The following is a 27361-nucleotide window of genomic DNA, read 5'->3' on the forward strand; positions in this document are numbered from 1 at the left end:
AATTTAGAACCAATCACGTGGTTATTCCGGAAGACGCGTTAGCAATTATCGAAGTAAAAAGCGGGGTAATTGATAAGTAAGAAAATCAAAAAAAAATCAAATAACAAAATATAAAGAACAGATGGGAAAATGATTATGAACATAAAATGATTGAGAAAATAAACATTCAAGTTAATATTTCTGACTAACACTATTTTCTTATCAAAGCATGTAATTACATGTTTATAAATATAATTTCATGACATTGTGAAATTCAATGACAGGAAAGTTGAACGTTTTACCCTTTAAAAGACAAATAGTCGTAATAAAAATGCATATAAAAATGCATATATAAATGTATATGAAATAATGTCCTACATGTACCTGTAATTGATAAATGGAGTCGATATACAATAAAGATATTTATTCCACAAGGGTCCAGCATAAAGTGACGCGCTGGGATCTTGGGACAAAAATCAACTTAGACCAGGTGAGGTACATTAGGGGTTAATTACTTATTATATCAATAAAAATAGAAAAGGATTCCCTTGCGAGGGCCTCTTGAAAAAAGATAGGTATAGCGTGGGTTCAGACAAAGGGGCTTAATCCGATGACCTGACACTAATTGAGTAGATCAAACATCAAAAGAAATTTCTAATTGAAAAGTGATTTGTTACGTAAAATTTGTTTGACCTTAACTAGATAGATATTTCGCTCGTCGCCATGATAAGTGTGAATATTTACGAAGCAGATTATCAAGTGATAGAAAATATTTCCTTGCGGCGAAATGGGATTTATAGTGACAAAAAGATATTAGTTACTTTTTGTGCATTTTGTTCCAGAAATAGTTTGAAACACAATTACAATATAAAGACACAATATGTAGAAAATAGGAAAATTTTCTATATTAAAATATATCTGATAAGGGGTCAAATGTACCTGATGATAATTCCCTCCTGGTTCCGAAAATTTTTGTCCTCAAAAATTAAAATTATGGAAGGGGGTAAAAAAATTGGGGGGGGGGGGGGGGTAATGTAATGTTGAATAAGCTAGGTATCTAGTTAAATGAATGAATGCCTGCATACAAAATGAAAAAAATAACTATCTACTACTAACAACTAAAAATATCATACAAGTAATGAACCGCAAGATGCATGATTCATGATCACTGATAAAAAAAGGCAATAATTATGTACATGGTGTTCTTTGCAACAAGAATCAACATCTTTGGTGAAGGAATGAACACATAAGAAAAAAATTCATACTTGTAATATGATACAAATCGACATCTATGGTGATGTGAGAAAATGGCATCAGCGGTTGATGCTAAGGTAAAAAAAAAAAAGTCGACATCTATGGTGATGTGATGATAGGGCATCAGCGGGTGATGCTGGGTAAAAAATAATGGGCATCTATGGTGATGCGAGGTAAGGGCATCAGTGGTTGATGCTGGGTTAAAAAAAAATATACACGTGTATAATCAACATCTATGGTGATGTGAAAATAGGGCATCAGTGGTTAATGCTGGTGAAAAAAAATATCAACATATATGATGATGTGAAAAAACTAGGCATCAGTGGTTGATGCTGGTAAAAAAAATATCAACATCTATGGTGATGTGAAAGTACAGCATAAATGATTATGCTTGTCAAAAAATATTTTAAAAAAATACTAAACATGGTGACTATTAAAATTAGTGAATGAGTGAAAAAAACAACAACAAAATATCAACACCAATGGTGATGTAGTACAAAATAAAGATACATCAGTACAGCTGGGATAAAAGCATCTCAAAGTCCAAAGTATACAACTTGGCTATATACAAAAATCTGAAAAATAACTATACATGTACGGTTCACAGTCAAAGTTGTACAACACATGAGGAATTAAAAAAAAAATAAATGCCATGTACCATATTTCAAGGGAATACATTTATACACACTTCCACACTGTAAGAATTGTGATCCAAGATTTTTTTTATTAAATGATTTTATTCAATTAACTTGAAATATTGATGGTGAGATAATAAGAAGTATGCCGTGTAAGGTTGTTGTAACATTGAGTGGAGTTTGTACGCGTTAATGGGTGAGAAGTATAATGTTGATGGAATGTTGACTGATTTGTTGGTGTGTTTGTTTTGAATGGTAAAATTGGTGCATCAATTGACAAATGTGCTCCGTAACATGTTCTGCGTAGGATAAAGTTATCTATATACTCTGGAGGTTGAATATGCCAGTTGTCAGGGCACAGTGGAAGAGAAGCAATAGGAAGAATCATGCAATCAGTACCAGTTGTTAGTTCAAGGTGTATGGTAGTTTTTTGTGTTTGTTTGAATTTGTTCCATAGTCTGTGTGCAAAGAAACAGATAAGTAAAGTAGTCAATACTGAAAGTGTAACATATGGCCATGGTGTCGTGAATGAAGTGTAAATGTTTTGAAGGATAGGGGATGGAGAGTCAGTGTTTGGACCATTATTGAAATATGATATGAGGTTAGGATGTGGGGTAGGTAAGGCTGAAGTTGGGTTAGGAATGTGGGTTACAGCAAGAATAGTTGTTAATTTTCTAATTATGAAGAAAGACCAAATACAGTATAGCATATATAGTGTTGTTAACGCAGAAGCTACTATAGCAATTGTACCACTAGTATCAGGAAAACAATCAACAGTGAAGTCAATTTGACCTGCTAACATGGATTCAGCCAAAGACTGAAATACAGTCTCGTCTTTCTTAGCTAATTTTGCCATTTTCTTTAAACTTAAATGATGTTTCTGATCTGCAGCCAAATACTGAGAAAATGAATAATTAAAAATTTTGAATTTAGGAATTTTCAGATCTAGATATTGTTGGAATGATGTATCGCCAAAGATTGTTGAATGAAATTTTGGATCAAAGTATTCTTGGATAAGAGCAAGGTTGACAGGGTGTAGCACAGCTATGGAATTAGAGATGTTTTGACATTGACCAATCCTAGGGGGTAGATATAAATCTCCTGAAGTAACCGAACACAAACATGGTAAATGCATTACACAAAATGGGCAGCCTTTGATTATCCTTTGACCTGTTGAGCAATCAAGGGCGAGCATTGAAGTTTGATAAAAAAGGATACTAGAGGGGGATAATTCAATTATTGATGGTTTTATCTTGTTTGGAAAAAATCTGAAGTCACATAATTTGTATACAGAAGATTTTTGGTTGAAAAATAATGATGACATGCAGGTTGATGATGCAGAGGAAGTAAGTGCGAGGTGAAAAGGGCAAAATTTGATTGATGTACCTTTGCAGTTAGCAATTTGATTTGAATTAACATGTGTGAAGTGTTAATGGTTATCATGTGTGTGTGCAAAGTAAGTTGGGACGTCTGCAAGTTGTGTGGCATGTGAAGTTGATGAATTGATGGGTACAGGAAATGAGTAGACTCTGTACAACAGAAGTGGTTGCTTAAATGGAAAGATTGGGATTTTTAAAGTCAAAAATAATGTAGAATGTGTCCTAGCATACAAAAAGTCTCCACATGAAAAATAGTACAGAGGGTCTTTATGAATAATACTAAATTTGGGATATTTTTGGTCGATAATGTTTTGAATTTGATTTAAAGATGATTTAATAACATGCGGAGTAAGCAAAAAGGGAGATAACTTGCCTTTTATCAATTCATGAATGCTAATTTTGATGTGTTCTAATGCAAGGTTTAAGGTAGCTGTAGCATTTGTTTGTTTCAAAATTAACTGTTCTAAAAGAGCAAACTCATTTTCCACAGAATCTACAGAACGATGAAGTAGGTCAGTGAGGGCAACTGTGTCATCATGATTTTTCTTAATTGCACCCATGACATTGTTAAATCGAGCATCAACAGTAGAGATGAAAGAAGATAAATGTTTTTCTTGAACAGCCATAGCTTTAGTAATTTTAACATTGTTACGATTAAGGAGTTGCATATGACGCTGTAAAGTATTAATATCTTCTGAAGTAGCAGTGCCAAAAAGAGATTTGGAGATTTGGCCGACAAAGTCAAATATTGCATGCTTAGATCTGGAAGAGCCAATGAATTGATTTCGATGGGGGATTTGGGATTGGGGTATAAGGGCATGGATTTCATGGACAGTGGAATTGACACTTGCCATCGTTTGGGTTCTTAAAGTATTTAGTGTTTTAATAATATGTTTGCTGTACTTGCACTGTGGGGCGTTGTTACAGTACAGTTCTCGGTTTGAGTAAACCGCTTTCGGTAGTGGGATCTGGAATGTGTGGGCCCAATATTCCTGTCCCAGGTAAAGTTGATGGGTTGGTTCAAAGAGGACTCCATAATTAAGTCGTTGGACTGCAGCAGCATCACCGGTGGACACAAAACAAGGAGAGACAAAAGACTCATGATGAGGAAGACGTTGGATAGTCCAGGAGTACCTTTGGGAAGGAAGCAAGATTCAGGATTATGTTCTGTACACTTTGTTAGCACTTACATGTTAATGGCATGAGATACATATAAAAATACTAACAATGGTCCATAACGAGTGGCTCAGGGAGCAGAGATAGAAATAAGATTATAGGAAAGGTTAGGTAAAGAGTCTTGAACTAGTCCATGTCAAATCTATTTATTGAAACAAGTCAGCCTTTTGTTCTTCTTTCGGGAAGTCCCTTTTTGTGTCTTGGTAATGTGAAAGTCTTTAACTAAGATTTGTGGTAAGTTTTCCTCTGGTTCCTATGTGCGTTCACTGTGACCCATCCATTTTACACGGAAGAACGTTTTGCCGTTTTGGAATTTGTAGCGCAGAAGTTTTTCTACATAGTATTGTTTGTTGGGGTCGTCTGTATGGGCATCGTTCTCATTGGCTGGAGGTTGTTGTTCATGTTCAGGTGTGGGCAAAGTTTGTAGTGGAGTCTGTTGTGCATGTGGCATGGTTTGTTGTTGTTGATGAAGGTTGTTTGGTTCTATATTCTCTGGTCGTTCTTGTGGAGGTACATGTTGGTCGTTTCTCGGCTCATCTTGTGGAGGAGGATTAAGACTTGGCCTGTGATCAGGGTTGTCATATGGTTTCAGTCTGTTTGCATGAATGTACGATTTGAGCTCCTTGTGGCTTGAACATTTGCGTAGCTTTTAAGTGTTGTTCGGTCCAATTGCAGTTATGTAAAACGGGCCATCCCATCGATTGCTAAGTTTTGGGGAGAGACCAATTGGCACTTTTGTTGAGTGTAACAGTACAGATTGTCCTACACGGATGCTTTGTGGTTCTTTTGTTTTCTTATCATATTGTTGTTTTTGTTTTTCTTGTGCTTTCTTTATGTTCTCCTTTGCAATATCATTGACTATTTTGAGATGTGCCATGAGATCACTGACGTGGGCTTTGGCGTCTCTGTTGAGTCCTTCTCTCGGAACAAGGGATGTGTCAAAGGGGAGATTCATCTCTTTACCAAACACAAGATGGTAAGGTGAAAGGTTGGATGACTGTGTAGATGGACTCATTCTGATGGCCATCATTACTCCTGGTAGTAACTTGTGCCAGTTTGTTTGTTCTGGGTTGATGTAAGTTCGAAGGCACTGCGCAATTGTACTATTCATTCGTTCACAAGTAGAGTTTGTTTGTTGGTGGTAGGAGCTGGTGAAATGTCTGGTTACTTGAAATATTTCACAGACAGCTGTGACTAGTTTACTTAGAAAGTTTTGGCCGCGGTCGCTGACAATAACACGTGGGGCTCCATAACGTGTAAAAATCTCAGAGAACAGTACATCTGCTATTTCCTTTGACTCCTGGGTCTTAAGTGGAAAGGCCTCTGGGAATTTGCTAAAGGAGTCAACTACGAGCAATATATATTTATGACCTTTAGCTGAAGGAGTGAGTGGTCCAAAAATATCCATGTGTAACCGCATAAAGGTGTCTTCAACTGGCATGTTGACCAGGGGTGCTTTTGGAAGATTGGTATTTTTCTTGGCACGCTGGCAAGCATCACATGATCGCACATAGTCTGCCACATTTTGGTACATTTTAGGCCAGAAGTATTTTAGTTGGATGGCTCTGTAAGTTCTATCAATTCCAAGATGAGCACCTCCTGCAATACTATCATGGTAAGAGCGTAGGACATCTTCCTGTAAGCATCTAGGAATTGCAAGTTGTTTGAGAATAGGTTGAATGCGAGATACCTTTTTGGAACGAGGCTGGTAGAAGTGATAGAGGGTGTTATCTAGGAAGATAAACTGATTGCTTTCTGAGACTAGTTTGTCTCGTTCTTGTTTCAATTCTGGCACTGTACCTTGAGCAAAGTACGCATGTATAGGACCAAAGTCTGGGCATTCACTTTGAAGTTCCCCTATGTTTTCTATGCTGAATACAGGACAAATGGTTTGTTGTTGAGGGAGTGTATTTTGTTTTTCGTGAGCATAGAAGAAAGTGGCTTGATTGTGTTCCTCAGTTGTTGTTAATGACGCAAGAGTTGTACTTGGAATGAGATCCTCTGGGTCAGGGGCGTCTTTTGGGTGTTCTGGATAAGTGCGTCGGGAAAGGGCATCTGCAACATCATTCTTTTTCCCTTTTTTGTGGATGACCGAAAATTTGTACCCTTGGAGGAGAATAGACCATCTAGCCAGACGACCTGTGTCATGTTTGACAGATTGAAGCCATTTGAGAGCAGAGTGATCCGTGAAAACAATGAAAAGTTTATCAGCAAGATAAACATGATACGATTTTATACCCTCAATGATAGCAAGGCACTCTCTCTCAGAAATAGAATAGTTTCTTTCAAATTTGTTCAATGACCGACCACCGAAAGCAATGACTCTTTCTTTACCCTTATCATCAAATTGACCTAAAACGAATCCTAATGCAGTACCAGAGGCATCTGTAGTTAGGGTGAAAGTTTAAGAGTTGTCGGGGTAGGCTAAGACAGGTGGGGATGTCAGTGCAATTTTCAGTTGATCAAATGCATATTGACAATCATCAGACCACTCAAATTTGATTTCTTTACGCAATAATGAAGTAAGAGGACTGATAATAGTGCTATAGTTTTTGATGAACGATAATAGTTGCAAAGCCCCAAGAAAGATCTTACATCTTTTGTACATTTTGGTATAGGAAAGGACTTGACAGCATCTGTTTTTGTTACGTCAACTTGCACGCCATCTTTGGTAATTACATGACCTAAGTAATGAACTTTCTGGAGAGCAAAAGAGCACTTGCTAGGCTTCAGAGTAAGACCTGCATTTGCAAGGCGAGAAAAAAATTGATGAAGATGATGAATATGCTGCTCAAATGAATTTGAAAAGACCAGAATATCATCTACATACACTGGACAAAACTTCCAGTTTAAACCTCTGAGTACCTGAGTCATAAGAGCTTGAAAACTAGCAGGTGCATTGACTAACCCAAAAGGCATTCTCTTCCACTGATAGACACCTGTGGGTGTAACAAATGCTGACTTGTGGGCCGTTTCTGGGTCCATTGGTATCTGCCAAAATCCTGATGCTAAGTCAAGGGTAGAGAAGATGTTGGCTTTGGAAATACCGATGGTATCAAACACATCCTCAAGCCGCGGTAATGGGAATGTATGTTGTTTGGTGACTGCATTTAATTTTCTATAATCAACAGCAAAGCGAAGTTGACCGTTCTTTTTCTTGACCATAACAACAGGGCTCTGCCACATGGAAGTTGATTCTTCAATGATGTCGGCTTCGAGCATTTCGTCTAGCTGACGATTCATCCACTGGTGATTGTCGGTAAAAGTGCTGTCTGGTTGGAGGGGCATTGCCTGTTTCAATTCTATGAGGTTGAAGCGAACAATTACCAAGTTCTGAAAGTTCTTTAGCAAAAACTGATTTACATTTTTGAAGGAAAGTGAGGAGAGTTTGTTTCTGTTGGAGGTTTAAATCAGAGTTTGAGAGGTCGAATTCAAGACGCTCATTTTTATCTTCAGATTTGGTTGTTTTGTTTTTGACAGGAGTGTCAAGAGATGTAACAGTTTCTGGACTGACACTACAAGCTGTAGCTATTGTAGTACTGTGGTTTCACCAATATTCGTTGCATACCAATTTTCGTGGATTTCGTTGTCTAGTTGATCCATGAAAATAAATGTTCATTGAAATGCAATTTTTATTAACATTTTGTATTAAAAGTGTCAATGGCCACGAATTTACGCATCCTTGAAACTGTGATTTTCACTTTATCCACGTAAATTGATACCCTTGAATAATAATGAAACCACAGTATCTGAGGACAAGGTGATAGGTTGGTCATTGGGATGTATAATTTGCATCCATTGAACATCATTGTGAGAGGTGTCAATAAGACATTTGGCACCTGCAAGACCTTTTTCAGGTAAAAGATGTGAGGGTTCGAGCAAAACAAGTAAATTGCTAGGTAGATTTTGAATCTTAATTTGTACAGAAGTTACAGATCTGGGTTCGATGGTAACAGAGTGACGAACTTGAGCAAAGCCTGCTTGCAAATCTATACTAAAGGCTTGGTGGGTGTCTGGGTCTTTGATGAAGAGGGTGTTTTGGGCAATGTTGAAAATGGCTTCATGAGTTTTGAGGAAATCAAGGCCAATAATTAGTGGTTGATGGAATTTTTCAAAGACCTGAAAATTATCTAAAAATGACACACTAATGCTTGTATGGGAAAACCATGAATTTCTACACTAACAGTGTTTTTCATTACAGGCATGATCAAATTAACTGATTCTGTAGAGCTAGTTTGGTTAGCTTTGGGGTTGGGGTTTTCTGGTTGAGGAGCTGTTGATGTGATTTGCATGCCATGATTTGTGCTGTTAGAGTTAATTTGGTCATGCTTTGTTCTAACTGTTAGTGAAGAACATGCAGTTTTAGTGTGTGTGTGGTGCCTATCCTTGTTAAGGATAGGCGCGCGTCCCTACTGTGATTGGTTAGTGGTGTAGTGTTGTCGTGTCAAAGCAAAGTTTGGTTTTCTACGATTACCACGACATACTTCTTCGAAATGACTCCATGTGTCGCATTTTGTACAAAAGTGATTATATGCTGGGCAAGAATATCTTGGATAACAAGACTTACCACACCCTGGGCATGATCTTCCTCTCTGGTTTCCATGTGCTGCTGTTGGGGTCTGCTGCCACTGTTGTTGGGGGGTTTGTTGCCATTGTTGCTGGGGAGGTTGATGTGGGTACTGCTGCCATTGTTGTTGTTGGGGTCGTTGCCATGATTGCGGAACTAGTTGCTGCCACTGTTGTTGTTGGGGACGTTGCCACGGTTGCTGGACTGGTTGCTGCCATGGTTGCTGTCTGCGGTTTTTGGATTGTCTGTTTCCTGGGTCTGAGTTGGTTGCAGACAATGAGCAAAGTTCCTCTCGAAGGGAGTCTTTGATTTGTGCGGCAAAGGCTTTTAAGGTCACTTCGGAAAGAGGGTTACCGGTTTTTTCTGTGCATTCAAGTTCGGCTTTGGCGATCACAATTGCCTCTCTCAGGGTCTGGAATGTTTTTGGCTGTTTGGCAATGATTCGGCTTTTAATGTTGTTGTGTAGGCCATTGACTATAAATTGTACCTTGTACAATTCAGGTAGATTGTGTCTGAGGGCTATTTTCTCCGCTCTTGCGAGGTAAGCATCTGTGTTTTCTGAAATGTCTTGTTTGATTCCCATTAGTGAAAAAGTTGCTTCATTTGGAGCAAATCTGTCTTTCAGGCACTGTTCGAATTGTTGCATATTGGATTTCTGTTGATCTGTTAAAGAGTGGAACCATGTAGCGGCTTGTCCTTCAAAGTTACAGCCAATGGCTAGCAGTGCCTGTGCATCACTTTCATTGTGAAACTTTTGCCAATTTTCAAAGTTTGACAACCATATGAACACATTTTCACTTCCATCGAATTTTTTCAGTTTTACGCCTGTGGCCATTTTGATGTTGTTTGGTTGATTCTGTTGTTCTGTTGGTTGTTGTTGGCTACTTTGTTGTTCTGTTCGTTGTTGTTGGGTACTTTGTTGTTCTGTTGGTTGCTGTTGGATACTTTGTTGTTCTGTTGGTTGCTGTTGGATACTATGTTGTTCTGTTGGTTGTTGTTGGGTACTTTGATGTTCTGTTGGATTATTGTCATCTAATATTTGTTTGGTTTGTTGATTGTCACTCATCTGGTGTTGTTGATTTGATGGTTGTTCTACAGAACTGTGAGATTGTTGATTTTCAAAGTGGATTTCAGGTTCTCTTTGTTGCTGGTTTATGTCTAGTGGATCTTCACTATGACTTTCAAGTTGTTGTTGAGGTAAGATGGTGTCACCTGGTTTTTCTCTGTTTCTAAGGTAGTAGTAGCTGGGTTGACTTTTCATAGGGATGATCCGTGTTCGTCCACCATTTGTCACGAAAGAATATTTCGCGCTTAGGGTGTGGTTGTTAAGGTTGGTGTTCTGTAATTGATAAATGGAGTCGATATACAATAAAGATATTTATTCCACAAGGGTCCAGCATAAAGTGCATTATAAACAAATGATAAAAGTGATGACAAATATAAAACAGAGTACTAAACAATGAGTCTTTACAAAATATGTATAGAGATGCAACATAAAAAGGACCATAATAAAAATGAGTCTTTGCATACTCTAACATAATTGTAACATATACACATGCTAAGTGAATATTGACCACATTAAGGTACCTCACTACATCTAGACCTATACTTTTTAAGAACCTACGTCACAAGATGGCGATTTAAATGCTTTGTTAAACTGTTTATATCATTCGATTTGGATTTATATCGTCGTAGCTCAGTGGTTAAAGTATTAAGCTTCTGAACCGCAGATCATGAGTTCGAATCCACCTGGAGCTTTTGTTCATGTTTACTGAATTTAATTTTCGAAAACGTAATTTTTTATCCAAAATTGCACATTATTTTGCCTATTTGACTTAAATACTTCTTATCCATTATTATATCAATCATAATCAAGTAGTTTTCTGCCGATTTGAGAAAATATTTCAAGGTGTAGTGAGCCACCTTAAATCTGTGTTTTATAAGTACATATCTATATCATATGATTATAAATAAAAAATAAAATAAGGACCATAATTATTGAAAAGTCAACTATATTTATTTACATGTAGTAGTTAGCGGGTCATACTAAAACACGCCTGCCGACGCCTGCCGGGGAAAACACGCCTGCCGAGAGAAAACCACACGCCTGCCGTTTACCTGATGGATTATTTTAATATTTTCTTTGATATTTTATTTAACTTAACTAAATTAAGTATCATAATAACAAAAAGTTGACTTTATATTGATTATTTAGCACAAAATTAGCAAAAATGATCAATGTTGGTAAAGATAGATAACTCTTTCGTAGAATTCATACGCCTGCCGAGGAAATCTAGACACCTGCCGTTTATTTGATGGATTATTTTACTTTTTTCTTTGATATTTTATTTCTTTTAACTAAATAGATGATAATAGAAATCGAAAGTTGATTTTATATTAATTAATTAACACAAAATAAGTAAAAATCGGGTAAGCTGATAGCTCTTGCGAAGAAATCATACGCCTGCCAAGAAAATGTATACGCCTGCCATTTATTTGATGAATTATTTTAATTGTTTCTTTGATATTTTAGTTTAGTTAGCTTAATAAACGATATTAGAAATAAAAACCTTGACTTTAAATTCATCAATTAACACAAAATTAGTGAAAATCGGGAAAGTAGATAACTCTTACGCAGAATGCATACGCCCGCCGAGAAGAAAACACGCCTGCCGCTTACCTGGTGGATGATTTTAATTTTTTTATTTATATTTTATGTTTTCTAACTTGATAAATGATCAGATTAATTAAAAATTTACCACATTTTTAATTAACACAACATGAGAAAAAACCATGGGTAAATATAGGCGGAATCCATACGCCTACCGTTTACCTGAAGATGACTTACGTTAGTATTTTGTTTTACTGTACTAAATAGCAAGCATAGATAAAAAGGAAAAAAATTGCAAAGGGCTTAAAAATAAAGGGAGAACTCTTATGTAGAAATCTTACGACTGTCGATTTAATATGCACGCTTGCCATTTTATTTAAGTCATTCTTATTTGTATAAACTAATTTATGAATATATATATAGACTTAAAGCTGCATGGTCCGATTTTATATCAAATTTTATGCACGCTTTTAAACGATGGCTATGCTAAGTATATGTATAATAATAGACATTGCAGTAGTTTTACCCGTCAATTATGCCAAATTTCAATGAAGAAAAATACGTACAAAATTTGCTAACAAAACAATCGACATCATTTTGCCTTATAATTATGTTCAGAACTTTACTTATTGCTGCTATTAATTCATCATATTATATGAAGTCGGGTGATACGAGTATGATATAATATGTATGGCAACCCTTTTAAGTTTGACAAAGTTTTGTTTTCTATCAGAATTTAATATTTTGATTATTACGCCTGTCACTGAAGCTTTTTATGATAGAAATACAGGGTAAGATTTATCAACACGTCTATAGATACGAAACGCCCAAGGAATATACATGTGTACGCTTTTACGCTTGTTGAATACCTATATTATTGCATGATATGATTTTTTTCATTAATTTTTTTCTTCATTCAACTGTGTACATGATCATACTGATAGAATAAGAATTAAATAAAACTTTCTGTGCTGTAAAGAGGGATACTATTAATCAATATCATAACTTTTTGCCTAACGCAAAAATTGATAATCTTGTATTTTCAAACAATATTTCATATTTCATTTAACTTTACCAAGTAAACGAATAAAGACACAACAATTAGATTTCAATGATATTAAAACGTAACACGAAACGTGTGCATCAAGTATATTTTTTTAGGGGGGGGGGGTAGTATTTATGTTTGTCCGGGGGGGGGGGGGGGGTGTCGAGGCAATTTTTTGGTGATTTTACTAGTATGTAAAAACAATTATTTTCCAAGGGTGGTGGGGACTCCATCACCCCCACTTCCGTAAGAAATTTGAGTTTTACGGGGGGGGGGGGGTAACTCTACACACCCCCCCCCCCCCAGTAGATCAACTCATGAAAAGAATGAGTGAAAATCATTTACAAGGCCAAAGAAAAATTCTTAGATATTTTTCGTATGAAACGAAGTAAAACTTTTCTATTATAATTACTTCAGTTAATTAACTAAAAAAACATTTGAATGCAGCTTTTAAAAGTAAAACGAATGCGTGTACTCGTACTTGAACGTCGTTTTACTCGATGACTTGTCAGTTCAAAATTGTATGAACTATAATCGATTTTTTTGTAAGAAATAGAGCAGAAAATACATTGTAGATGTTATTATAAATATGTTTTTTTAGCGATACTGCTTACGTTTATGTAATTTTTTTTTTATTCTCCACATGTTTACTTATGGAAGTGAACACCGGATGCTGAAGGGGAGTACTTTTTGTCGATAAAAAAAATCATTAGGTTTTTTTTTTTCATAAAAGAAATACATGTAAATTACAGTATGTTGTAAGAAATTCTTTAAAGAAGCAATTTTAAAAGCATTTCTTTGAGATAATTACAATAATTATATTATAGATAGGAAAAATTGCCTTTAAATAGGCATTAAAGTTTTTAAAAATATCATATGTCCCAGAGAAAGGGAAGGGGGGTTCGGACCCCCCCCCCCCCCCCCTGGATCCACCAATGAGTTATACTAACATTGTTATTGTTAGCAAGAACATTGATATTGAAATATCCCAATCTACGACAGCTTACTGATCACAAGGGTCGATCTATAATATTGTTCCACGATCTTATGGTCTATAGACCAATCCTGTTTTAAAGTTTTTCTAAATACTGGATAAAAAATCGTGTTTTAAAATTGTAAACCAACAGAAATGGTGATACCAGTGGCTTCCTATACATAGGCGACGGAACCGGGGGGGGGGGGTGATTTTTTTGCTAAGTTAGACCTAACCAATGGGCACATAGCATCATAGAGGGTTCAGCCCCTCCCCCACTTTTTCTCACAAGAAAGATAATTTTTGCGAAATATACAATGAAAAGATGGAAATATTGAAATATTGAGATGTTGGAGTCACAGGTATAATAGCCCCCCCCCCCCCCCGGATTAGGAATTTCAAGATTTGTGGGGGGAAAATTTTGGTAGGTAAGAAATTTTTTTTTGAACTATAGTCCCCTAGTCCCCCCCCCCACCCCACGGATTAGGATTTTCATGTAGCCACTGCCATATATGGAAACCCTTATGAGAAAAGAGAGTGCTTTAGAAACGTGGCGTATACATACGTGTATATTAGTTGTTTGCGTGTTAAAGCAAGAAATTAAGCTGTTTTCTTGCATCTCTATCACTCTCCCTCTATCTTTGTCTCCTCTCCTTCTTTCACTTCCTCTCTCTCTCTCCTCTCTCCGTCTTTTCCATCCACTGCCCTCTCTTTCTTTCTCTCTTCATTAACGGAAACAATTCAAATATCAGGAGAAAAAAATACTAATAAATGTAGTTGCACCTGCGTTCAACTGTTCTAGAACATGTATTTTTCAATAAAAAATTTCAATTAAATATTGAGAAAACTGCAGCGAGTCGGTAAGCGTAAGACATTCACTTTCCAAATGTTCGAGATCTGAACGTGGTGGTTTTTTTTCGGTTTTAATTTATTTCATGAGTAAAAATTTTCTGAGTCAAAAATGAACGCAATATTCTATACAGATCGGTTGTCTTTGAACTTAATGAAGGTAAACTATCTTCCCGACAATTTTTATATTAATCAACCATACCGACTATAATTAATCGTAGGTCGTGGAGGTTTTGATAAAAAAAAAAGAGAATAATGCATGCATTCGTAATTATTGATTCTTCAATGTATATAATCATATTATACGGCTTACAATATCATTCACTTCACTATCCCTCAAACAGTTACACTCACAGTTTTGTTAATAAAAAAAAACAGGACCACAATTTGAACATGCACATACAGATTAATATATTTTTATCTCATTTCATTACAAATCATGTACTAATAACAAAATGATTTACTCATTATGTTCTTTGCTATAATATTTTGGGCGAATCGGGGTTGGTGCTACATGTCCAAAGATAACTAGTGATCGTTGCTCTACTGATACACGTGTATACATACACGTGTTAGTTTCTTGTGTATTCTGTGTGAATTGAACGGGTTTTTGTCTCTTAAGAAACAATAGACCTTACCTACCTGTATATTGGAAGACGACCGTGAAGCACACACCTTGTACACAAGCCACCTCTCTCTCTCTCTCTCTCTCTCTCTCTCTCTCTCTCTCTCATGTGTTTTAGGTCACCGAGAAAAATAGTTATGAACGAGTCGATCTACCTAAGTATGTCTTAAGATACTATGTATAGCCTTTGAACTTGCACCTAATTATTCATTCATGTCCAATGCATATTTCTTTTTCGATATCGTCAACATCGCGATGTATACAATATTGATACGATATCGATTTTACATTGTCAACATTGCCGATATTTCTTTGCCGTTAACATCGTCGACATCGCAACGTCGACAATGTTGAACCGATATCGAGTTTTCATTGTCAACATTGCCGACATTTCTTTGCCGTTAACAACGTCGACAATGTTGAACCGATATCGAGTTTACATCGTCAACATTGCCGATATTTTTTTTTCTGTTAACATCGTCAACATTGTCGACATCGCAATGGACATACCTCTAATTATTAACCCTAAAGTATTATTAAAACCTTGCAGCCCACTTTAATTATTCCAATTGATAGAGCAAGGTCACCATATCATGGTTTCTGACTCTTACATTTGTATTTTTTATGTATCTATATGAAATTGAAGAATAATACCATTTTATCCATATATATGTATATAACATGTACAAGCACTTAATAAAAAAAACTATTTCTGATTAATAAGCCATCAGTTTTCAATTGGTCAGACTTACGTCTCTTCATAAAACGTGTATAGTCCATTCATAACCGTAAACATTGAAACATTTGTGTTACTATATATCTTCGAGAAGCTTATAAAATATACAGAAAAACAAAACTTATTTTGTAGGGGAAAATATCATTCATTATTATTTACGAGACAGTCCAGGCTTATAAGTAAACCAAGAATATTGACATGATTTGAATCACTTTACAACGTTAATCATTAAACCAGGGTTCTTTTTTTTTCTCCATTAAAAACTGAGACCATGTAGCTGTAATAATTATACCGGTATATTGATTGTGTTAAATATTGAATCAACCTAAAGAGTTCTGCTTTGATTTGGTAATTGCATGCTCTATAAGTCTGCTTTTTTTCTTTTACGAACAGAATAAGTCATCACTGGAAGGTTAAGCGTGTATTGGGTTTCAAAAGTCTATAGTGGGGTATGATTGAGTCTATGTTAGATTTTCTTGTTAGAAAAAGCCAGTTTTTTTTAAATATTCAAACTGATACCCCCCTACCCCTCTTTCCCTTGAATGGAATAATTATCCGCTAGACTAATATCATGCAATGTAAACTTTTGCTACAGGCTTATAAATGAATGTCCTGTGTAATATTTGATTTTAAAAACGCAGCGAAACAGAATCAGAATCTAGAGATTTAGATATAGTTTGGTGAACTAGGCAGTGAAAAGACAGTCTTGAGATGAAAAAGTTTTTCAAGGTGTAAACAGTTACGAACATTGTACAGAACTAATTGTGTACGAAAATGTAAATGCACTTTGCTTAAAAAGTCTAACCTTTCCCCATATACATTTACTAGAATTAATAATTTAGGAGCATAAATATTTATAAAATCTGGAATGCTTACACAATTTAAGTACGCTAGCCTGTTTGTTTAAGAAATACATTATATAGCCTTCATACACGGATAAAGGTTATGCTAGTCCACTTCTCTAAAGAAATGAAATTGTCGAATTGCATCTTTTGAATTGATTGGGTTGATGTAAATATTAATTTCCATTACATGTCTTGAATTTTGTATTTACATGTTCACCCTACACAGTATTTACAGTTTGACTCCATACGTATTTCTGAAAATAGTATAACAATGCATTAATTATATATATATTCACAATAGTATACTTTCCTTCTTATTTCAGACACCACTTTTAGATCGAATGAATATATAACATAAAATATTTTGATTATACGTAAAATACATGCATATTTTAAGGGTTCTTCGAAACACTAGAGACCATCTTTAATCTTAAAATTCGAGCAGAGACATACAAAAGTCATGTATATGTATATAACAGTACATATGTCCCTGATTCGAGATTGTAATATATCTTTAATTAATTGCAACAAAAGAATAAGGGTATAAAAACACTTATACAGTATAACGATAACTATGTAAAAAGCTGAAGTTTTTCAAGAAATAAAAATAAAAGACATGGATAAATGATTAAATCAACAGGCTTACAACTCAGTGTCTCGGTAGGCGTAAGCAAGGTAAGAAGTCTTTATCTTCTTTACAGACTTTGAACATTTTTAATAATATTTTTTCATAAAACAGCGAATACAAAATAACCTTTTATTTCTTTGATCATGTATTCAGTAAAGAAACATAAAATATCCAAGAAAACAAAATTATCTATCAGATAATCGGCAGGCGTGTACTCTTCTCGGCAGGCGTATGCATTCTGCGTAAGAGTTATCTATTTTACCGATTTTTACTAATTTTGTGTTAATTAACGAATTTAAAGTCAAGATTTTATTTCTAATATCGTTTATTAAGCTAACTAAACTAAAATATCAAAGAAACAATTAAAATAATTCATCAAATAAACGGCAGGCGTATACATTTTCTTGGCAGGCGTATGATTTCTTCGTAAGAGCTATCAGCTTACCCGATTTTTACTTATTTTGTGTTAATTAATTAATATAAAATCAACTTTTGATTTCTATTATCATCTATTTAGTTAAAAGAAATAAAATATCAAAGAAAAAATTAAAATAATCCATCAAAGAAACAGCAGGCGTCTAGATTTCTTCGGCAGGCGTATGAATTCTACGTAAGAGTTATCTATCTTTAACAACATTTATTTAAAAGAAATAAAATATCAAAGAAAATATTAAAATAATCCATCAGGTAAACGGCAGGCGTGTGGTTTTCTCTCGGCAGGCGTGTTTTCCCCGGCAGGCGTCGGCAGGCGTGTTTTAGTATGACCGGTAGTAAGCTACGAACCTATTCTTAGCGCGAGTACACATGTACTCGGCTATGTTGACGAGCCGAAATAAAAATGTAAAGTGGATTAAAGTTAAATATAGATCTTAAGTTCAAATAAAAGAAAGCGTAGATAAAGATAAACATGTTAAACACTTACATTATAATTTAAGAACGATCGATTGTAATTATATAATGAAATACGCATTCTCCTAACGAAATAGATTTGTAAAACCCGCATTTCCTCTTTGGCGGAAGTATAAACAATGACTAAATTTAGAACCAGTCACGTGGTTATTCCGGAAGACGCGTTAGCGTAAACAGCGGGGTAATTGATAAGTAAGAAAATCAAAAATAAATCAAATAACAAAATATAAAGAACAGATGGGAAAATGATTCTGAACATAAAATGATTGAGAAAATAAACATTCAAGTTAATATTTCTGACTAACAATATTTTCTTATCAAAGCATGTAATATACATGTTTATAAATGTAATTTCATGACATTGTAAAATTCAATGACAGGAAAGTTGAACGTTTTACCCTTTAAAAAGACAAATAGTTGTAATAAAAATGCATATAAAAATGCATATAAAAATGTATATGAAATAATGTCCTACATGTACCTGTAATTGATAAATGGAGTCGATATAGAAAAAAGATATTTATTCCACAAGGGTCGAGCATAAAGTGACGCGCTGGGATCTTGGGACAGAAATCAACTTAGACCAGGTGAGGTACATTAGGGGTTAATTACTTATTATATCAATAAAAATAGAAAAGGATTCCATTGCGAGGGCCTCTTGACAAAAAGATAGGTATAGCGTGGGTTCAGACAAAGGGGCTTAATCCGATGACCTGACACTAATTGAGTAGATCAAACATCAAAAGAAATTTCTAATTGAAAAGTGATTTGTTACGTAAAATTTGTTTGACCTTAACTAGATAGATATTTCGCTCGTCGCCATGATAAGTGTGAATATTTACGAAGCAGATTATCAAGTGATAGAAAATATTTCCTTGCGGCGAAATGGGATTTATAGTGACAAAAAGATATTAGTTACTTTTTGTGCATTTTGTTCCAGAAATAGTTTGAAACACAATTACAATATAAAGACACAATATGTAGAAAATAGGAAAATTTTCTATATTAAAATATATCTGATAAGGGGTCAAATGTACCTTATGATAGAATGATGACTCGTTAACACTAGAGAATCTTACTTACCGTCTTTTTGAACGGGGATGGGGACTGGGATGGGGGTTAACCAAAGATACAGGTCAATTACCAGTACATGATTTATTTGATTACAGGAAGAACGTCTCCTATCACTCATTTTACCTTCCAAAACATATGATATTCAGCAACTTGGAGTAAACGTATAAGACTGGAAAAAGAAAAACGCTTTGTTTAAAATTAAGTAGAGTGATATAACTAGCTGGCTAAGCAATGATTACTCCAATGGTACATGTATTTAAGTGTTTCAACATAAACCCTCTTTTCAAATTCTAATTAAATAAATCACTTCATTATAAAAAGAATTACACTGAAAAACATTCAATTATTAGAAACATAAGAGAAGCATTCTTCTTAAATTTACATGTAAAAAAGTTAATGGGCGTGAAGTTGGCCAGTCCATAATAAGAAACTGAAGTGAAAGGAAGGACAATAATGGTGAAATTGAAGTTAATATAGGTACTGGTGTAAATTACGATATTTCTCTCCCCCCCCCCCTCCTCAACGGATCAGGATTTTAAGGTACTTTTTATTACTTTAGTACAGTTTTTTTTAACTATTTCAATTCTTTTTTCGTTTTCTCCAATTTCTCCGATTTTTCTCTCGGAAAAAACGCACCCTAATTTATGAATTCTTTTTCTTCAGGATACGATTTCTCCTTATACCTCTTTGCACTCCATCTAGCGATAATTCAGTGCTTGATCATCGCTTTTGGTTTTGCATCGGTGATCATATGATTCGCATCAGTATCTGTTGATTTCGCAAAAGAGGCTGTAGGTTTTGTTTTAAGCTGGTCTGTTATGTATTTTAGCTTGTTTTATTGTAAAATAAGTTGTTCGTTTTACCCTTTCCGTCGCCCATAGTCGATCTCATTATCCATTTGTCTAACGGGGACTGGGCAGCTTATAAAAGTCAGACATCAGAAACGCTAATTCATTCACAAAAGTCTTGACACATTTTTCAAACCCTCTGTTAATAGATAAATCAAATTTAAATATTCCTTTAATCTAAGTACATTGTGCGGAAGTGACAATTTAATCTACTTACAGATCTAAATCTTCCTTCCAGCGATATACATATATCATGTCTGTTGAATACATTTCCTTCTGAAAATCAATGTGAAATTCAAACCCATTCTCAGTTCAATGTGAATTGATTATTGCAGAGTTTGCTCGGCTCCGAAATTTTCTTTGTTCTATAAAAAACGCTGTGATGATAAAAAAAAATGAAGTTACGCAATGAATCTGTCTTCCTGTATTTCTATATTTAGTTGTGAACTGCGTGTCCATATGGACACACATTTTCTAGGGATAATTACGAGTATACACAACGGCTCCATTATCGGCTTTGTGCCTTCAGCACAGTTCGTTACGGTCGAGTTACAGCATTACCTTCCGTGATGGTTTTCCGCTTTCTTGAACCAAATGCCTGTGGACATGTTTTCATGAATGGTGTGGAATAACCCGCGGTATGCCTGTAAACATAAACTATTTAAATTGTGTCTGGGGATTTTAAATAGACACTCATTTTTGACTGGAGAAGGCTTGAATTTCTCTGTGTTTCTCTGTGCACTTTTGTGTTCACCGCTCATCTCAGTTTTTATTCGCGATCATAAGGATTTCATTATTTTCGTTCAAGAAACAGACAGTGTATGACCGACATACCCGTCAGTGTTTGCGCATGTTCGATTGTGATAATGGTGTGGACGTACATGTAGCGAAATATCCATGGAGAGACCCAAGATAATAGTTCTTGTTGCAGCAATTTTTATGTTCGTGACTTTTGTTTCCTACGCAGTTTTTCTGGATGATATAACGGTAAGTCGCGATTATTAAAACACATAATATACAGGGTAAAATATAGAGCATCCGTGAATTGTATGTTAAAGACTATTAATTTTCATAGGTTTTTTTTATTCGTCCATATGTTATATTGTACACTGTACACATTGGAATATAAACGTGTGTCTGCAAATACTTAACATGCTTAGTACCTAGATACCACCAAGTCTACAGTGTCAATACATTGATCGATTTTTACCAACAGTTTCCTCACATACTGTAACCTATATGGCTGGATTCGGAATCATTATATAGCTGGTGAATCGCAGATTTTTATTTTTAATATGAAACAGATAATAAAAGATAGTACCCAAACAAAATGAGTATGACCATTGAACCTTCCAACACTGTTCTTGTCGAAATAGGAACATGGTCTTAATTGAAAAGAAATTTAAAAGATCCTCGACAGTCAATGGGTTTTAGAGAAATATTGACTGAGACCCAGTTTGTATGCAATACATAATGTACTTAACCTTCAGACCCTTGTCCATAATGTACAGACATGTTCTAATAGATACTTGTTTTCTGCTGCAGTTCCTGATGAAAATAACAAGTCATTCCTCCCCCCCCCCTTTTTTGGGGGGGGAGGGGGGTGTTTAACAAGATCATATTTCCAATGGAAGGGACTCAAAAGTCGTCATAAGGTGTAAATGTTAAAATATTAATGGATATAGAGAAAATCCTTGGGAATTTCGAAACTTTTGCCCTCACTCAACCCAAATGAATCCACAACTAGCACCTCCTAAAGTTAAAATAAACTGCAATTTACGGCGCCCAAAAACATTGCGCTAGTTTTTGACAAATTAACATTATTTACACACATTCTGTGGGAAAAATTAGTACCATTAAGTTCCTCGTGCAATTTCCTTCCAATGTCGTCCCATTATTTGCCTCTGATAATTTTTCAAACACCATCACCAGCCCCGTAAAGTGAAGTGGTGCAGTGTGTTTACATGAAAAAATGGCGACTCTTGATCTGATCTTGATGTGAATTTAACATACTTCATTTTTCCAGTTTTGGAGGAAATCTTATACCACACATTCATGTACGTCAATCTTTTTCGGCTTCTACGATAAACAACCGGTCCTTTCTGTCTTGCTATTGATTTAAACCTGTGTCCAAAAGCACCGATGCGGAACGTCTATACAATTGAACAATCTAGGGAGACAACAAAGAAAGGGGAAGGTGTTAATCGACATCGCTACGTTCTGAAATATCGGGTGACAGTATCACGGACGAAATTTAGTCCATCTTAATGGATTTTTTAACTAGATTTACATTAAGGATGTATTAAAGTCATGTTAGTAAATAGGAAATTAAAAATATATACATGTATGTATATACGAATTAAGAATCATGCACCTGTCTTGTCATATTCGATACATTGTACATGTGATTTCATAATATTTAATACATTCTCATACAGGCCCCAGAATATTTCAGAGTAATATTGAATTTGATCAAAACAAATTTGAATAGTTGAAAACTCTCCTTAGGTTAGTTAATTTTTCGATTTCAAATTAATTTGTTCCCACAGAGTGTGACAGCGGCGGTTTTGTGAATAATTGTTAAACCTGTTCCTACACAGTTTATAAAAGAAAATGACGTATGACGAACTTGAAAGTTAAAACCCGATACTATCCTAACAAACGAAAATGTGCCCGGCTTCAAGGCATTGAAGGGAACGCATCACCCCTTACCAGCTCGTATACTCAACAATAAACAGATAAATGAACATGGTTTCTTTTTTTGGCAAACTGTGCCAATCTTACAATAAATCTTATCCACAAACACCAAAATTTTCTAAAATTGCATAACACATAAAATTTCAATTTTTGGCTGCAATTTCCAAGTACATGTAGATACATTATACTTTTATATGCCAAGAACATTATTCATTGAAAACCTTAAGATGGTTTAGAGTGTTTGAGCAAGTCTGTTCCGTAGTTTGAACAAAAAGGGCATCTGAATAATGAATATCCGTAAATTCTTTTAGATCTGCTATATATCAGCTTTGCTTTGTTATAGGATGTGTTCACTCCACTGTTACTCACTTACCGCTTTCTGTCCTACGATTTTGATATAAAAATGTGAAAAATGAAAATGACAAAAAGTTACAACATTCTCAATTAAATCTATGTACAGATAGAAATACAGTAGACCCCACTTAATATAGAAGCTATTTTGTCAGTAAAAATGATTATATTAACCGGACTCCTATAATAACCGATCCTTGAACAATTCTGGTGAACGCATCGTTCAGCAAGTATACGTATTTTCTACGTATATTTCGTATGCCTAAAAATTGATTATAAAGTTTATTGCACTTTTTCATCTAAATTTGCAATTCTTAGCAACGAATTTTAAAATCAAAGTAAAATCATTTCCTCAATAAACACTCATCTTTATGTAGCATGCATTGAAAACAGTAAGACAACCTCCATTTCGTGCGAAACTAATTAGATCCAGTTTGAATTACAGCCACAACTTTTCCCTCCTACTTAATATCATCGTCGACCACATCTCTGATTGGTTCATCTACATTCTCTCTCATTCTCTCTCTCTCTCTCTCTCTCTCTCCTGTATGTTGAAAGTTTAATTAATAATAGCAAAAATACAAAAACAAGTAAATAAGTAACACATGAAGTAATAAAGTATATTACTAAATAATGTTACAGTGTAAGCAAATTTATGGAAATGAAAAAAGTTTTAGTTCATGAAAGGCTTGCATTCAATTTTACAAGTCTTCATCATTTAGGAGTGCGATTGCAACGTTTAATGTTAAAAAGTTGAGAGTGTTAGATATTTTCTTGGTTTTTTTTAAGCGTTAGGGCTGCCGTGCATTTGTTAACGCAATTCTAACATTAAGAGGCGATATATCGTTAGTTATCAATAATTTAATAACATTAAGCGTTACAATAAATATATATATATATATATATATATATATATATATATATATATATATATATATATATATATATATATATATATATATATATATATATATATATATATATATAAACATTTAGTGGCGTTCAATCATTAACAGTTGTTATAGGTTTATTTAGAAATGGTTAATTTTGAAAATGTATTATATTAAGCGAACTATAATATTAAATGGGTATTATATTTAGCGGGGTCATCTGTACCAACTTGGTAGAGATTTTACGGATGATTTCCACATAATAAAGGTGGAAGTTCAATTATTGCAGGCATTATTTTCCGGATTATGATGCTTTTATTTCCTACTTGTTCAAATAGTTTAACAAGTAAATCGAAGGACTGAATACACATGTGAATTGGACGTCTAAAGGAAATAAGATTTTGACACCAACAACAACATAATTTTCACATTCAACAAATCTCTCTCTCTCTCTCTCTGCTTTGATGTTTATAACTACTTCAACTTATAACAAACAGTCTTACTCATGTAACACAGTACATGAGATCGCTACAAAACGTCTGGTTGTCTAAAAATATCCATATATATATCACGTGATTAATTTCCTGTATCCATTAAGTTTTCATTATAAGATTGTATAGGATAAAGATGACAAAATGGAAGTATTATGCCCTTTCTTTGTTTTTTGTACCATTTCTTATTGGGTTTATGATAAATCAATATGGACAAAGGAATTTTATCTCAACAGTAAGTTTCCACTTCTTTTCCACACTAAACTTACTTAATTTTGTATTTTGCTTACAATCTGTTTTTTTTTGGGGGGGGGGGGGGGGGTTTGATTTGTCAAAATATATTGACTTCACATAATAACATGATCTGATAATTTTGTAAGACAATCTATATCTATCTATATATATATATATATATATATATATATATATATATATACACTAATGTGTTGAAGAATCAAGCTTTTATAAACTCTGCAAAACCGATAAGTGAAACCTCTCCTACATTTAACTAAGTGTGACATACTAGTATTTTTAGGAGGAAAGGTACTCGAGTTTCCGGAAACAAGAGCAATGAACGTAGTGTTTAGTTTCAACACACACTCTTTCCGTTAAATCTACTTAGGCGTTCTTTAATTTTATTTTATATTTTGAAAGTCAGTCCGAGGATACTTATCAAACTTGCACTGGCTCAGCATGATATGCAAATGATATCTATCGAATAATTTCACATTACCTTTTTTACAACACCCCCTCACAATGTGCTGAGCAATTTCAATATTCAAAATTGGAATTCTGTATTTTTTCATTTTGAGGACAAGTTTATCACATTATTTGTACGTAATTACTTCCATTTCAGGATGAACACATTGGAAATATGCAAGTACATGTACTTTACTCCATGTACGGTTTTAGTCGTAGTCGAAGAAGTATCGTGATCGTTAGTCTTTAACTAATCAATCAAAACAAGAATAAAATTATAACATGTACACTAATTACACACCCTCCAATTTATACATGTATTTATGTACATGTACATGAAACTTATTATTTGTTGTGTATTCTAAAATCAATGTTTCAAGTTTAAATTCCTTTATTACACTCAAAACATAAATTATATTACATGAGGTAAAGAAATACAATGTAGTAACACAGGGGTATTGGGTAAAATAAAGTGGTATAAAAAAGCAGGTTCATTTAAAAAGACTATTAAATATCAGTCTTATTGAACAATCAGTTATTTTGGGTACTCCAGATATATTGTTTTACATTTTGTCTGGATTGCAAAATAATCAAACATCAAGTTAACAATTTGTTTTTTGATGAATATTAGCAGAAAGATATTGTCTTTGATAGAGTGAGAATGACATTTTTAAGTTGACGATGATTTTGAGGAAGTATCACTAATTGTTATAAACATGTTTATCTTTTGCAGAAATGGAATCTACCAAACAGGATTTATTTGCATTTAGTGTCCAACAAAACATCAAATGAAAGTACGTGGAATTTTCTATCGAAAATCTTTCCGAAGGAAAGGAAATATGTCGATGGAAATGCTCCTAATGGAACATCCCAAAAAATATCCCATTCCAACTTAACAGTGGTAACGGCTTACTGGAATCTTGGAACTTTCAGGAAAGGATCTCATCAAACATTTACAACGAATACTTATTTAACATGGACCAAGACTTTCAAGTACCTTATGAATCCTCTTGTGATATACACAGACTGTGTGCAATTTCGCGATTTAATAACCAAAGAGAGGTCCGAAGGAAAATTGGAGTACCAGACTGAACTTGTTTTTATAAATAGGACATCTCTCTGGCCATTTTCATTGTTGGATAAAATTAAACAAGTGTACAGCCAACCAGGGTACCCAGCGCACTACCCAAACACCGTAAATCCTTCCTACTCTGCTGCGCAACATGCAAAATACGCAGTGGTTGCAGATGCAGTGCGAAGGAATTTATACAACACTTCATATTTTGCTTGGCTTGATATAGGATACTTTCGAGACTTGATTGGAAGCAATCAATATTTTGAATTAAAAATCCCACCAAACTTTGACTCATCTCGTTTAGCAGTCAATCTTATATCTCATCTGGGAATGAACACAAGACCCTACAGCATATTCCGTAGCAATGTAGTATGGGTCGGTGGAGGATTATTCATTGGGACCAGAAATGTTGTGATAGAGTTTGAAAAACTTTACGAGAGAGCAGTATTATACTTTCTGGACCAGAAACTAATGAATTCCGACCAGCAGGTTCTTTACTCATTATATAGTCAAGAAGGGAGAAAAGCTCTCAAGCCTAACATTGAACTTCAGCTGTACACTCCAACAGGTGGAGTAAACCCTTGGTTCTATCTTGGATATTTATGCAGAAAAGTTGTTAATCGAACTAAGGTTGAAGAATTTATATAATTAGTTTTAGAGTGATGAGAAACACTACAACATTTACGTAAGATTGAATGACATTAATCAGCAATGGAATGCGTTTACAAAAAAGATTGTGTTCACCTTTTTTTTCTCTCTGTCCAACAAAACTACTTGTTTTTATTTCATTACGCAATATTGGTTTCAAAAACCACCTTTATTTCTCTCTCTCAAAAATAATTACTTGGTTTTTTTTTATTTCATTACTATAATTTATAAACGATACTGTGATAAAAAATGAGAAACTTCTTCACCTTTGTCTTTTCTTTTAACATTTGATGTTGAATAGCCTATTGAATAACATGTTTTCCAAGACATTCTGTGATAAGACATTGTTTACAAGCAAGCCCTGGTAAAAAGAACCT

At 34.6% G+C, this 27361-nt stretch overlaps 2 protein-coding genes across 3 annotated transcripts; one reads left to right on the plus strand and one right to left on the minus strand.

Moving 5' to 3' along the window:
• Positions 1–1005: 1005 nt before the first annotated feature.
• LOC117682149 (transcription factor SPT20 homolog) lies at positions 1006–10323 on the minus strand. The gene is made up of 2 exons (XM_034449148.2): positions 8991–10323; positions 1006–4381 (listed from the first exon to the last, which is right to left on the minus strand). Exons 1-2 carry the CDS (start codon positions 10249–10251, stop codon positions 4122–4124), a joined length of 1521 nt encoding a protein of 506 aa, XP_034305039.2. The 5' UTR covers positions 10252–10323; the 3' UTR covers positions 1006–4121.
• Positions 10324–20447: 10124 nt separating this feature from the next.
• On the plus strand, positions 20448–27245 carry LOC105334751 (uncharacterized). Of its 2 annotated transcripts, none has more exons than XM_020069928.3 (2): positions 20448–21120; positions 25995–27245. In XM_020069928.3, the coding sequence occupies exons 1-2, from the start codon at positions 21031–21033 to the stop codon at positions 26982–26984; spliced, it is 1080 nt and encodes a 359-aa protein (XP_019925487.3). In that variant the 5' UTR covers positions 20448–21030; the 3' UTR covers positions 26985–27245. The 2 variants fall into 2 exon arrangements, with proteins under 2 accessions (XP_019925487.3, XP_034305052.2); XM_034449161.2 differs by lacking the exon at positions 20448–21120 and adding an exon at positions 24640–24797.
• Positions 27246–27361: the final 116 nt, after the last annotated feature.

The sequence above is a fragment of the Magallana gigas genome, chromosome 5 (assembly GCF_963853765.1).
Source record: "Magallana gigas chromosome 5, xbMagGiga1.1, whole genome shotgun sequence".
Taxonomy (NCBI): domain Eukaryota; kingdom Metazoa; phylum Mollusca; class Bivalvia; order Ostreida; family Ostreidae; genus Magallana; species Magallana gigas.

Bases quoted from the DNA above. Each gene is read 5' to 3' on its own strand.
- LOC105334751 (XM_034449161.2), top strand. From the start codon at position 24,699: ATGACAAAATGGAAGTATTATGCCCTTTCTTTGTTTTTTGTACCATTT. The intron at 24,798-25,994 runs GTAAGTTTCCAC...TATCTTTTGCAG, and splicing joins AAAGGAATTTTATCTCAACA to AAATGGAATCTACCAAACAG.
- LOC117682149 (XM_034449148.2), bottom strand. From the start codon at position 10,251: ATGAAAAGTCAACCCAGCTACTACTACCTTAGAAACAGAGAAAAACCA. The intron at 4,382-8,990 runs GTAAGTCTTGTT...TCCTTCCCAAAG, and splicing joins AAGATCATGCCCAGGGTGTG to GTACTCCTGGACTATCCAAC.